Genomic DNA, 14,775 nt, shown 5'->3' with positions numbered 1-14,775 from the left:
TCATTCAGGCATTCAAGCTACTTATCAGAGGATTAAAGCTTATTTTTTTTGGCCAAAGATGAAGCTTATGATTTAGGAACATATACAATAATGTGAGGTATGCCAAAGAACTAAAAGTGAGCATATTTCCAAGCCATGGCTACTACAACCTATTCCAATTCCACACAATGCTTGGGAGGTTATAACAATGGACTTTATTGAAGGGTTGCCACCTTCAGCAAAGCAAAACTGTATTCTGGTAGTGATTGATAAATTTACTAAGTATGTTGATTTTATGCCACTGTCACATCCCTACACAGTGGTGCAAGTGGTGCAAGTGGCTAAGATATATTTGGACCAGGTTTATAAGCTTCATGGTCCTCCTAAGGTAGCTATTTCTGATAGAGACAAGTATTTTACTAGTATATTCTGGCAGGAGTTAATTAAGTAATTGGGGACAACTACACTTTTCAGTACTGCCTACCATCCAGAGACAGATGGGCAACTGAGAGACTCAACCAATGTTTAGAACAGTATCTCAGAAGTATGTGTTTTTAAAACTTAAATCTTGGTCTAAGTGGTTAGCCCAAGCAGAGTGGTGGTATAACACTAATTACCACTCTATTATAAAAATGACCCCATTTGAGGCCTTATATGGTTATAAGGCTCCTATGTTAAGCTGATCAGGGGATTCTAGAGTGGATGCAGTTCAAACTATGATGCAAGACAAAGAGCAATTCAATGCTTTATTACGTGAACAACTCATGCAAGCCAGTAATAGAATGAAGCAGATTATTGATAAGCATCGTACAAAAAGGGATTTTCAGGTGGGAGAAGAAGTTTACCTAAAATTACAGCCTTACAGACAGACATCACTCGCTCTAAGGAGAAACCTGAAGCTTGCTGCTCGATATTTCGATCCTACAAAATACAGAAAAAAATTGGTCATTTTGCATATCGACTGGAATTGCCACCAGATTCAAAATTGCATCCAGTGTTTCATGTTAGTTTATTGAAGAAAAAAAATAGGAAAACAAGGACTTATCTTGCTGAATCCTCCAGAAACGTCTTTTGATGGGCAATTGAAGATTTAACCAGTCGTCTTCTTGAATTCACGAAAGATTCACAGACAAAATCAGCGGGCCATGCAGTTCTTTATACAATGGACAAATATGGGGCCAGATGATGCCACTTGGGAAGATTACACGGTGCTGAAGAATCAGTTTCCTGATTTCGATCCTTGGGGACAAGGATCATTTGGTGGAGGGGGTATTGTTATGATGGAAGGGATATTAGGGTTTGATTAGAAGGAATTAGGGATTACTCGGGGAAGGCAATTTAGGAAAAAACGGTTGAAATTGGAAAATGAAAGGGAATTAGGGATTGAGATATTACTTGAGGGATTTAGGGTTGAGAAAACATAAGGAATGGGGTTGGGTGGACTGCAGGAAGCAGGCTGATATCATTAAACCTTTAGCCAAATGGGCCCAGTCAAGTAATGATCCAGAACAGAATGAAGTTGAGGAGAAACAGGTCAACACGTGTAGCCCACTTGGAGATATCCTGTGAATCAGCAAATGAGTAGTTAGTTTGTTAGATTTGCTGGTAGAATTACAGCTGTAGGTACTTGTGAATATATAAGTTGTACATGAAATCTAAGGAAATCATCATGAATGAAATTACACGTTTTATGTATACGTCTTTCTTTCTTTATGAAATCTTTCATTTTCTCTACAACAACCCTAAGTCATAACAGTACTCACTCAGTCTGGCAGCCTATTTTCTTCATGAAATGAATCTTCAAACGTATGGACCTTGACATGGTGAAGCCACCTTTACGAGACTGGTCACCAGTAGTGAATAATGACCCTCACAGAAAATTACGCAGAGCGCAAGTAGAAGTGATGCAAGAGCCTCATAGAATTGGCTATTGGCATTAACAATGAGACGGGGACTTGTGCAAGTTGTGTTGTCAGTCGAGACTGACTGGTGGCAACATCTATGTAAACTAGAGATCGACAAACAAGGCCAAGAATTAGCTGGTCTGAAAACGGAGTCTTGTTTGGTGGTTGTGAGGTCTGCCAGTTTAGTAGAAATGTTGGCATGGGCGTTTTATGACGGGAGTGACCCATATTCAGCACTTCCTCTTTCTTGTTGCGGTTTTGTGATCGCAAACGGACTCTTGGTTTGCATATTGGTTTTGAAGGCAAGCTTTTTTATTAGTTTGGAGGTACTAAAATAATCAAGTTTTTTCATCTAATCTAAAACCCTTAATAATTATTTTCGGCTTAAGTACGCTCTTGAAATACCTTTAAAGCGAACTCTTTTTAAATGTATATTTATGATAATAACAGGCATATTCTAAGGAACCCTTATCCTAGAATCATCTCCTATTCTCATTGCCTACGCTACCTTTCACTCATTTTCGTCATAGCCCCCACCAATGCCCGGAATCCTAGGAGAACCCGTTTCATTTATCCTTAATAATTTTCCACCTTTATTGGCGCTAAATGCTTGCGCCTGTAGAAACAACCTTACAGTTTTGTAGTTTTTTAAGGCAACTAACCCTACAAGTTCATCTCTCATAAAGCATTGCCATTGAGCCTTGATCTAAGGGTGTTTTCGCATGAATGACTTAATACAATGACCAACGATTATGTTTAGGAATTCTCTCACCTCGACGACTCTTATTATACCTTTTCGAACTCTTCACATCATCACGCCAAGCATATGCCCTTCGATATTCTATTACTCTTTTACTTTTAAAACCATCCACTCATTCTCCTCCTCCATTATCATCTCTTTTAACAATTCTCGACTCTCTATCTTCATTCGATTTTCGGGTGTCTCTTTGAGTATGAAGTTCACGAAGAGATTAAAGCAGCAAATTGAGGAAACGTTACCGGCTTGGCGGAGCAAGTACTTGTCTTACTAATTAGAGTTGAGAAAGCTCGTTGGACTGATTTCTTCGGCGGAGTCTCTCGAGTATAGAAAGGCGGATGCTGGCGCTGAATTTGTGCACTTGTTGAACAATGAGATTGACAAGGTTAATGTCTTTTCATGCAACAAGGGGAATACTTTATCATCCGGCATAAGTTTAATTACTGGAAGCTTAGTATGATATTTTTTGTATCATAGACCAATGGACACATATAATTATGGTAATTGCTATAGCATGTATATTGGTGCATTTTTCATCCAATGGACATATATAATTATGGTAATTGCTATAACAATGGTCCCCTCAGTGAATTACAGCAATACCAATCACACAGGTAATCAGTGCATGACAATCTTTTCTTCAATTTTGAAGGAATAGGACAAGCGAACTGGCGGTCTGTTGCGGCGGCTTTCATCCAGAAAGTCTTGCAGCAACCATTTTTCATGACCAATCTCGTTTCGAATGCGAAAATACCATTCCTCAAGTGTTCCCGGTACATGTAGGAGAATAAGAAATTGTAAAAGAACAAAGAGAAGCTGTAAGGGTAGCAGGGAAAGGGATTTTCAGGAACACAGTGGCGGCGTGCAAGATATTAGGAGGGGCAGCTCTGCTTACCTACATTTTTCTCTGCCGCCTCTCGATTTGCTGGACTCAACTCTCCAATCCCCACCGTCTGATCACAGAACATAAATGAACTCCAATGTCTTTTTGATCACATCACTATTTCATCCAATATTCAAGTGTGTCATGCTTGTAATGATTTTTAATTGAATGATATGTTTGTAACTTTTTTAAACAAGTGTCTTGTTTGTTACTAAACATATAATTGAATGACCTGGAGGTGTATTTTACCCTTATATTTGTCACGTTTGCTGGTTCTGAACTAAGTCCATAATGGCTTCGAACTTTGAAAACATGTAAATTTGGACCTTGCTAAAATCTAACCCCACTCAAAGCGAAACAAAAGCGTGGAGCCTGGGTAGCCCGTGTTATATTACAAACCAACGCCTGGCCTCACATCCAAACTGTTCTGATTCTGATTCCTTTGCCTGTCCTGTCCTGTCCACCTCCCTAAATTTCAACATAGGAAGACCAGTGTTTGATTAGAGGCGACTTTACAAGAGTGTTCATTTGTGTTGGTTTTGTGGGATTTTTACCCCATTTCAGCAAAGCAATATCTTTCAGAGAAATGAAAACCGTGTCATCTTGTCAAGGTTGCTGAAGATAATTTTTATGAACCTAGGAATGGCTTCTCTAGCTCAAGCTCCTTCTACCAGCTTCATCACTAAAATTCCTCAGGTTCGTTCCAAATGCTCACTATTGTTAAAAGCTTCAAAGGTGCCTTATGTGCTCCCCTTCCGTCATATCCACCTCAGACGACCCCCTGTTTGCTGCACCAAGTTTCCTCAGTAGGAACCTTCACCCGTTACATACGCACTAACTGATAAATCTGGTGTAAACTTCTTGGATAAATCATCTGAATTATTTGAAACACTGCCTCCTGAAAGCAATGACGAGGCTTTATTGACTAAAGCTAAAGATCTCACAGACACGACCAATCAGCCTGTTGCACAGCTTCAGTTTCTTAAATGGCCATTGTGCTGCTCGGGCCTTCTCTTCTCCTCGGCACGGGCATGGTACCAACTCTGTGGTTGCCAATATCCACCATATTCATTGGCCCAAATGTGGTCAGCCTTCTTTCCTTGATTGGACTTGATTTCATCTTCAATCTGGGTTGCACCCTTTTTCTCCTTATGGCAGATTATTGTGCCAAGTCACATGACACAAGCTTCCAATAGCAAACCTCCTTTGAGTTACCAGTTCCGGAATTTGGTTGCAACTTTGACTGGACTCGCGATCCCCTTAATGATACTGTTATATTGGATCCCATAAGGGCTACCTCCAGCCTCGGCTACCTTTCATCCCATATGCAGTTCTATTGGGTCCCTTCTGCTTCTAGCAGTACAAATGTTGACCGAGATGTTGACATGACATTGGGAGTCACCGGTCTGGTTGGTGACCCCAGTTGTGTACGAGGCTTACCGTGTGCTGCAGCTAATGAGGGGATTGAAACTTGGGGTTGAGCTCAGTGCACCGGCATGGATGATGCACAGTATCAGGGACTTGGTCTGTTGGTGGGTACTGATTCTTGGTGTGCAACTCATGAGGGTTTCTTGGTTTGCTGGTTTTACAGCTCGAGCTCGTCGCCAGCAGTCTTCTGCTGATGCTTGATACTAGTAGCCACTGGTATCTTAAGCTGAAATAAAAGTCATATAGCTTGACATTTGCTGTACATCATTAAGCAGTCATTTTACATGCATGTAAGAAATGTTGTTTACAGTTACGTGAATGGCTTTATACAAAAGTTGATATGAATTCCAAAAGCAAGTATGCTTGGATGTTTCAAACGATTTGAAATTCAGTTTTACATGGATTTAATGATGCCTTAGTGCTTGTATTTTGAACTTTTATAATTTAGTACCGTGATTTATTTAATTTAAAAATTCAGGTTTAATCGGTAACGTTGTCAATGGACATATATTAAATTTAAATGTGAAATTTTGAAATTCAAATGTCTGATTCAATTGGGGTACATCCTTAGAACATGACCTCCAAGTTGAGCTTTTGCACCTCAACACACTTGGTAGCTGCTGAAAAGAAAATTGAAACGGAGAAACAAATATATACTGTATGATGGGTTGTATAGCTATTGTAGAATGGAGTACTTATCAAATAACAGTGTGATGGGTGAGAAACAGCTCTTGTACATTGTATTTGAAAATAGAATTTTCAAGTGACTTGCAGAACAAAAAGAAAGGGGTATTGAGTCTTGATCACAAGATTATAATATGTTCAGAAAGGTACATCTTATAACCATATAAGCTTGAATTCGGTTTACGGATTTTCAGATGTTTGTAACATGTTGCATCTGGTGACAATCTTCCGGAAATCATCAAGATTTAGCTGCAGCGCAACCAGTGAGAAAGGTAAGAAATTCTTTAAACTCAGATACATTCTCAAGTCATGCATCAAGAATAAAGTAGTCATGCCAAGTAAATTGTTGAAAGACCAACATCTGGGTTAACTTCTAGGATGAAAATACCAGAATCTAAACAGCTAGTCATGCCAAGTATATGCTAACACTGAAAGAGATGATTAATGCTATAAAAAATATATTAATTCTGGCTAGGCTAGGCTAGCATAGGAATGAATTTTTTTTATAGGCTAGCATAGGAATGAATTTTACTTCTGTAATTTTCTTTTATTCGCATTATACATATCAAGAGAAGGTGAACTACAAACAAAGAATGGCTCATTGAATTTTTGAACATACAGGTCGTTTATATATTGGGAAAAAAATATTACTAACTAAAGGAATATACTGACCTTCCCATCGCCATCGGTGTCAAAGCAATGGATCATGTCAGTCAACTCCTTTTCTGTCCATATAAAATCATGTGCGATAGCTACGCTTCGTAAATCTCTCGTCGAAATGCTTCCTTTTCCAGCTTCTGATAGCCAACAATGGTTTTTATCATTGACTAAAAACATATTCAAGAATGGAGAGAATACCAATAACAAAGTAAAACTAGTATTATACAGATGGGATGTGTTCAGCATTAGGTTTCTGATTCTAATTCGACTGAGCGGAAACATGCAATATAAGTAAACGGACCAAAATCCTACTAAGTGAACCACCCCAATTTCTTCTGAGGTGCAATGATAATGTTAAATGAGATTCTTGAGATAGAACAGATTCTTGATGATTTGAGGAACTACTTTTCATCAGCAAAATGAGACACGCACAGCAGCTTGTAGTATCTTAAATGAGATTCTTCTCGCCAACAGATCTGCAAGAGCACTGCTAATGCAAAACCCCACATGGCTCATAGTTTTTATGCTTTCTATAGTAATAATCTTACTTTGTTGACATTGTGCACCTTCATAAGAAAGAGTAGCATCAGAAATTACCATCGAACTGAAAGAAGTGCACGACCATTTCATCCTCGGTCATCTGCGTGCGACTGGTGAACTGTGATCCACATATGAAGGGAAACCAAGTGAATACAAATGGGGAGGAAGGGGAAGCAAATAGTGCAACCCTTGAAATCCACACTAAAATGGAACCGAACAAACCGATTTTTTCCTCTTCGATCGAGCATTCCCCTTTCTTTCAGTGGAAGTAGCATCTTGCACATCTGTAGATACAGTACCTAAAACTTCTCCAGAATCTTTCAGGGACAGAGCAATCGCCTGAAAATGACTCCCAAAATGTTTAGCCTTGCAATAAAACCGGATGTTTATGATAATGGAAGATACACTCTGCTAAACACATTAGTCATGTAAACTGACCTTCATTAATTCATCATCATTATCAACATAATCCGAACTATTCAATTGCTTTTTAACATCAACTTTCTTCTTAGGTTTCGAGCCTTTACATTTCACCTGGAAAAAGAGAAAATCAAAGAAGCATAAGCCAAGCTGTAAGGCAAGAGCCAAGAAGTATAGCCCTTATACACAATAAAGCAATCAACTTTATCATCTTATTTCACACAAAAAAAAAATGGAGCACCGAAGAAGTCTCGGAAATTTTCCCTTTTAGGAACTAATTGTTTCTGTGAATCATTTTACCTTGCTTTTACGAGACTGAGCCCGAGGCGTTTTCCTACCCGAAAACTCCACATAATCATCATCGTCAAGGTTATCATCATCATTTTCGTCGTCATAGTCGTCTTTGTCATCCTCATCATCATTGAGCCTGTAATCTTCATCGTCATCGATGACCTTGCGTTTCCCTTTAATCTTACTCGAAGGCCGACTTGAATTGGGACACAAACCCATCAAAGAAGAAGCAATTTTGGTGAGACCCAAAGCCTCCATTCTGGCTCTGTTCTCTGCAATTCTCGATAGCCTCTGCTTCTCGTATTCGGATATACCTTGCTGTTCTTGCTCGAGGATTACTTCATCATCTTCTTCTTTCTCCTCGCTTAAATTCTCTTCAATTTGACTTTCGCTTTCATCTGATACAGAATTAGAGATTTCGCGTTTCGACATTGTGTCTTGTAATTTCCCAGTAGATTTCTTGCGCGACTTTGTTGAAGAATTGGACCAGGTTTCCCTTCGCAAATGTTCCTTTCCTTTGCCTTTCGCGCCTCTGCCTATGTTATTATAAATTAAGGGTGTAAATGAATGGGCTTAATTAATACTTATCTAAATATCTAATCTTTTATCTTTTTTTCCGACGAATATTTAATGATGTTAATTTTGAATTATTTTTATTAAAAAGGAAGAATAAAATATTGATGTTATGATAATAACCTTATTATGAAAAATGATTACCGATAGGTGTTGAGAATATAAAAAAAAATCAAAATTAAAAGTATTTAGAAGTTTAATAATAAAATTGATTTTGGTACCAAAAAATAAAATAAAATTGATATTGTTAAAGTTTAATATCAAAATGATGTTATTAATAAAATGACATCGTTTTGTTCTTGCTAACATAATGATGAAAAGATTTACTTAGATCGTTGCGTCGTTAAAATCGTAATGATCTAATAGTATATTTAAGTTAAAACTAAAATTGAACTCATCACCCGATAATAAAAAAATAATGTTGTTCTTTTTAGATTACTTATTCCATATTGTTAAAAATAAAAATATAATATAATATTATAATTTAAAAAATCGAAAGTTGATTGAGACAAAGGATTCGCACCCTAAAATTCAATAGTATTGACATATTTTACTTTAATTTTTTTTTATCGTTTTTAATAATTATGGTGGAGGTGATAGTTGCAACATAGACTTCATCCGCGTTTCAATCTTACGATGACACGTAAGCATCGTGTTAATTTTTTAATAATCGATGATCAAAATAAAAATAAAATAAAAACGTAAAATTGAGCATGATTTTGAAAAATAAGTAATATTTAAATGTCGAAAGTCGAAAACTAAGTATTACGTAATTGGTGTGTAACCAAATAGGTAATGTACCCCTTGTAATTCGATTCACGTATTTAATCATGCTTACATCGCATTTGAAAGTGCCTAAATTAACAAATATGCTAATGCAAAGGTATGATTGATACAATACTAATACTTTAAAGATTAAATTAGAATGATTTTGAAGCAACTTGGAATCTGCGCAACAATTTAGGATGTGTATCACAATTAACCCTTTATTTATCAAAGAACTTGGAATATACGCAAGTCAATCAAGTAAACGAACCGGGAGGGGTTAGCCAATTAGCCTTGAGTGGGTGAACATTCACTATAAATGATGGATAACAAAAGCCTGGGAAACGCATAATCAGGTTGCTCCTAAAAATTTCCCAACTTTGTCAAAACAAATCCGATCAAGCATAAAAACGAGTATGAAGAGTGGTACAACGTTTCTCTTGGGGGTGATGTTCGGGGGCCTTGTAGACGGAGGATTCCAACGCCGCCGGAATCTTAAAGAAGCCGGGGGAAGCAAGCGGCGCTGTCCTCGCAGCAAAGCAACAGAAAAGGAAACCGGAGAGGCCAACGCCGGCTGGAAGTGGAGCAGCAAACTAAACCGGAGCTTGTCACCTCGTGAACGAAGAAATTTTGGTTCGTATATCGTGATCGTATGAAATAGTAAATGTTCGGTCGTGTCTTGTGCCTGCTGTGTATGTTTTAGTTGTTTCACTTTGCTTAATAATGCTTTGGTCCTTTTTAATTTCTACTCTCCTCTTCTGTGTACTCTATACGTTCATTCAATACATGATCTGTTTTCAAAAAAAAAAAAAAAAAAATTAAGCATATATTTAATTTAAGGCATCTTCGTATTTAATTATGAAGTGAGATTTAAGTACCAAATAACATATTAAAATCAAGGTCAAACCCTAATGGAAATATTAAAATCTTTAGAAAAAATGCTCATCGATGGAGTCTAAGTTTTCATTTATTTGACTTCACAAAGCTCATCACCCAATTACTTAAGAGCTCCAAAGTCAATTAACCAACCTATACACCACTGCACACCATTGTACTAATTTATAATCTGTGGAGGGATCGAACTGCAATTTGACCATATAAGGAAACCTTTTAGCTTGGTTTAAATATGTCAGGGGTATTTAAAATTTAGTTCCTATATTTTTACTTTTACAAAATTAAGTCCTATAATTTTTATTTGAAAAATCCCCTCTAACTAAGGTGTTTCAGTTTTACCGTAACTGTTGATCTAGTAAATGTAAAAAAGGAAAAATAGATTTTATAATCCTCTATATTTATAAATTTTTAGCAAGTTGACCCTTAAAAAATGTAAACGTAGAATGATTGAGAAATTGTATAGTTCAATCGGTGATATTTAAATATTTATTTTAAAAAAAATTAAGAGTCCAATCGATAAAAATTGCAAATATAAAAAACTAAATTTTCAATTATCTTTTTATGCAGATATTATCATATCAACAATTAACGTTAAAATTTTAAAAAAAAAAGAAAAGAAACTAACATTTTAAATTAAAAAATAATAATTTCAAAAAGGAAAAAATAAAAAAAATTATATTTTAAAATAATTTGGACTCCAAGATTTACTTTATGTTTAATTTGATTCATATCTTCATCAATATTTAAAATATAAAAAGAAAAGAAAAGAAGAACAGAGTAAAAAGTAAGTCAATAAATGAGTTTATTCGTCAACATAAACAAATTGGACATTTTATTCAATAAAAGAATATAAATAAATAGTTTACGAATAGTTTATCAAACACTCAATTTATTTACACCCTACATATAAGTGATGTAAATGACAGTGAATAAAGTAGAAACACAATAATAATTAACTGACTAAATAAGGTAATGTACCCTTAAGATATTTGAGAATGCAGAACGTGGTTCTGGAATGACATCAAGAGAAGCACTGTTTTATCGTTGTATGCCACGAATTATGTTCACTATTTCATGGATAAACGAAATCTCGTTATCGAAACGGTGAAACCGGGATTCTTAGTACCAGAAGAAGTAAGGCGTCCATCGTTACAGTTAGAATGAGAGAAGCTTATAAAGTAGCGGTGGTCGGTGGTGGCTTAGCAGGGCTAGTCACGACCAGGGAGCTTCAAAGAGAAGGTCATCTAGTCACCGTATTTGAAAAGTCCAACAATGTCGAGGCTCTATGATTCTGTTGGAAAAAATCGATAATTTTGAAACTTTGAATGAGAAATTGATCTAAATATTATTGAGGAAAATGTAAAATCAATTATTGGTACGAAAATCACGATGTGGGCAACGTTAATGTCCGAACCGGTCAAGTCTTTTGTGGGCTTGAGGATATTTTAATCCAAAAATGAAATATTTTTTCCTTAAATATAGAGAATATCTTTTTAAAATTTATTTTAGAATTAAAATGATAAATATTAAAAGGTTCCTTTAATCAAAACAATACTTTTGAAAATTGTTTGATTGTTTAATTCTCATTAATGCTTCATTAGGTCAAAAAATTTCTAATTGTTTACAATTTGAAATCCCTATAAATACCGTGTAAACCTACTAGGTTAAACACAATTCAAAAACAACTCAAAAACTATTGAAAAAGTTTTATCCTCTAATCTTTTTTGTGATAGTCAAAGGCAAAGAATGTTTCGCGATATCGACAGTTGTGCTACTGTGCACAAATCATCTCGTTGTTGGATCTTGGGAGATCGACGACTATAACACCCCCGATCCGTACTCGACCCAGATACGAATATGAGGTGTCACATTGACTTTTCAAACGCTTTGACTCATTTAAAATGCAACTAAAACTTAACAAGGAAAGCAAAACTTAATAAAACATAGTTAAAATGCATATCAGAGCATCTACACTTTAAACATTTATGATACATGCCAACCAAAAATTCCAATAACAAAATCACATACGATTCAAATTTCTCTGATCTGATACTCTTCAAATATATGACGTCTTTCCCTTGCTTACTCTGCTTACTCTGCTTACTCCTCTGAACCTACGTGTGAAAACACTCACACGCTAAGTTTTTGACTTAGTAAGACATAATGAGTAATATAAAACAATAAAACATTTATTTAAACATTTCAAAGAAAATACTTAATACGAAAATCAATTTACGTTTCATATAAATAAAATAGATTTTTAGGCACTGTTCAATTCCTAATCAATTTACATTTCAGAAAAACTACATATACAATTATACACTTTTCAATCCATATCAATTTGTTTAATTAGCCCAACGTATATCACTGGGAACTCAAGGTATGTAAGTAAAATGAGGTTGTGCACTATAATTGCAGTCACCACTGCCACACAGAATTTGCACTGAAGTGCCATATAGAATATGCACCGAAGTGCCACATAAATTTGTCCCGAAAGATCGCGTAGAATTTGTCCCGAAGGACCGCGTAGAATCCTCGACTCTTGGCATGCCAACTATACCTCTAATTCTCATAACATATACTTTGGACTTTAACCATATAATTATTTCACATTTCATTATTCAAAGTATCTTTTATTCACATAATTTACATTCGCATAGAACATATTCACTTAGCACATATTCACATAGAACATCTTCACATATAACATGTACTCATAGGATTTCACATAATATTATAATTAAATCCATATATCATTTCATGTCAAAGTTCATAAACACGAATATATCAAAATATAAAAAAAATTATATTAACATAAACCAAATCAATTTCATTATCAAACTTTCAAGATTTGGTTCTTCACAAACCAAATTATTCAAAATTTATTTAACAAAGTATGATAAAAGTATTTCATAATAAAATTCAAAACCTTTTTCTTTCAAAACATTCGAGGTTGACTCATCGCGAATCTTCCTCCTATTATATATAAAAGTATAGTAAAATGCACTCACATTTGCCTCACGTAAGTCCTAAATCAAATCCTTTAAACGTTTGTTCAATCTTTTCACTACGTCGATTCGTTTGATACACTTTCGATACAACTCTACACATCAACATGTCCAAGATAAATACTGAATCTCACGTCTAACCAATTAGCATTTACATAATCGAAATGAAACACATAATTTAAACTTTCAAACTGAATAGTATTGGTACTCTACACACAGTACCGATACTTCTCTTCTATGGTACTGATACCTACTTCAATATCGATACTATTTTAACATTATGGAATCCCATCTTCTATTACAATATTGATACCTTACTATTGGTCTCGATACCTCCACATCAGTATTGATACTACTTCAATCAATATTGATATTGTTCATCCGATTCATACTATTTCTTTAATTTACCCTTATAGTATCGGTATTATTCTTACAGTACTGATACCCTTACACAGAATTCACCTATTTCACCTTGAAAATTACCCAACTTCACCTAAATCTCATACTTTTTACTCCATTTATGCCCTTAAACTCATTTACACTTATTCCAACTAACTTATATCCATTAAACCCCCTTTAACATCTAAAATATTTATGGTTAAAGTGTATATGTTTTATTATTGATTCCTGTACACGAATTTTATGATGAGATCCTGTCGAGAAATTGAATGTCATTTGCCGCGACTTGTATAAATCACCATGAAAGAAAATTGTGGATCAATAAAGTATTTGATTTTATGTTTTTCAAGTCTCAGATTGTTATACCTCTAACAATCTTAAGACAGATTCTATCTTCTGCCTTTCTGAAAAATTCGAGACGATTTAGAAATCGTGGGGAAATCATGAAAAGCAAATAAATTTGTTTTTTGGATTTATCCTAATGTTTTAACATGTTTACTTAATTTCAAAGTAGACAAATCTATTTAATAGAAATTATCGTTAAAGTAAAGTTGGTTACTAAGTTTAAAACATTATTTCTGTTTGATAATAAAAAATAAAAAATAAGCTAGATTGATTTGAATATGTACAATGGTACATGAGTTTTTTTACAAATTGCTTTGCAAGCTCACGTATGAACCAACTTGTGTAAATACATAAATGCATGGTAATTTGCGCATGGTGATTTGCCTTTTTGCAAATAAAAGAATAAATTGATTCTCTTAATTGACTTCAACACACCATAAATCAAATTAAACCATTCTCATAAGCAATAACTATATATGTAAACTCGATTTCTCCTCATTTAAATGATAAGACTAGGTAGATTTCTCATGATATTACTCTAAAACATCAACTTGTTTTTATTTTTAAATTAATATATTGTAATTTTTTACACGTGATGAGACGATATATTTTTGGGTAAACTACACCATTCTTCACTAAACTTTACTCTCTCTCTCATATTCTACTTTAGTTTGTTCACTGAACTTTACAGATTGAATCATTTTGCTCATTCTGTCATTAATTTTTTAACGGTGCTATGACATGGCACAAGCATCAAAACGACGACATTTTGAAAAACTCGAATATACACTGAAACGATGTCATTTTGAATTCTCTTCTTTCCCTATTGTTGTCGTCGGTCACCATATCATTTTCATTATGACCACCGTCAACCCTCGTTGAGGTGGTCGTTCGATCCCAAAATTATGGGTAGTTTCATCTCGACCCCTTGAGTCCAAATCTGTTGGTTGTTTCACTGAAAAATGTCTCAAAATCCGTGAATCTTGACTGAAACGTTTCGATTTCCTTACTTTCATCCTTCGATTCGTGGGCTTCAGAGCAAGTTACAACAAAATTAAGGTCGGATTCAAACTCAATGTGTAGAGACGAAGCTACCCACAAAATTTAGGGCCGAACGATCACCATCTACGGTTGTCGACGGTGGCTGACAGTGGTATCTGGCCACCTTATGTTTTTATTTTATAGTTGAGTGAGCAAAATATGAGGGATGAAAAAGTTCAGTGAGGAACGAGGTAATTTACACTT

General features: G+C 35.2%; 1 protein-coding gene and 1 pseudogene across 1 annotated transcript; one reads left to right on the top strand and one right to left on the bottom strand.

The window, feature by feature from the left end:
- Positions 1 to 1,921: 1,921 nt before the first annotated feature.
- LOC120181579 lies at positions 1,922 to 5,152 on the top strand (annotated as a pseudogene).
- Positions 5,153 to 5,669: 517 nt separating this feature from the next.
- Positions 5,670 to 8,071, bottom strand: LOC120181564 (uncharacterized protein DDB_G0283697-like). The gene is made up of 6 exons (XM_039186659.1): positions 7,556 to 8,071; positions 7,274 to 7,369; positions 7,058 to 7,174; positions 6,893 to 6,953; positions 6,308 to 6,432; positions 5,670 to 5,884 (listed from the first exon to the last, which is right to left on the bottom strand). The coding sequence occupies exons 1-6, from the start codon at positions 7,976 to 7,978 to the stop codon at positions 5,816 to 5,818; spliced, it is 891 nt and encodes a 296-aa protein (XP_039042590.1). The 5' UTR covers positions 7,979 to 8,071; the 3' UTR covers positions 5,670 to 5,815.
- Positions 8,072 to 14,775: the final 6,704 nt, after the last annotated feature.

Source organism: Hibiscus syriacus, unplaced genomic scaffold, assembly GCF_006381635.1.
Source record: "Hibiscus syriacus cultivar Baekdansim isolate YM2019G1 unplaced genomic scaffold, ASM638163v2 tig00112529_pilon, whole genome shotgun sequence".
Taxonomy (NCBI): Eukaryota; Viridiplantae; Streptophyta; class Magnoliopsida; order Malvales; family Malvaceae; genus Hibiscus; species Hibiscus syriacus.
This window is presented reverse-complemented; position numbering and strand designations above follow the sequence as displayed.

What these genes read in the sequence shown, in the direction of transcription:
- LOC120181564 (XM_039186659.1), bottom strand. Translation starts at nt 7,978, where the DNA reads ATGTCGAAACGCGAAATCTCTAATTCTGTATCAGATGAAAGCGAAAGT. An exon ending in ATGATGATGAATTAATGAAG is followed by an intron (nt 7,175 to 7,273) that starts GTCAGTTTACAT and finishes AGTCATTTTCAG; the next exon opens with GCGATTGCTCTGTCCCTGAA. An exon ending in GCACTTCTTTCAGTTCGATG is followed by an intron (nt 6,433 to 6,892) that starts GTAATTTCTGAT and finishes GTTGGCTATCAG; the next exon opens with AAGCTGGAAAAGGAAGCATT.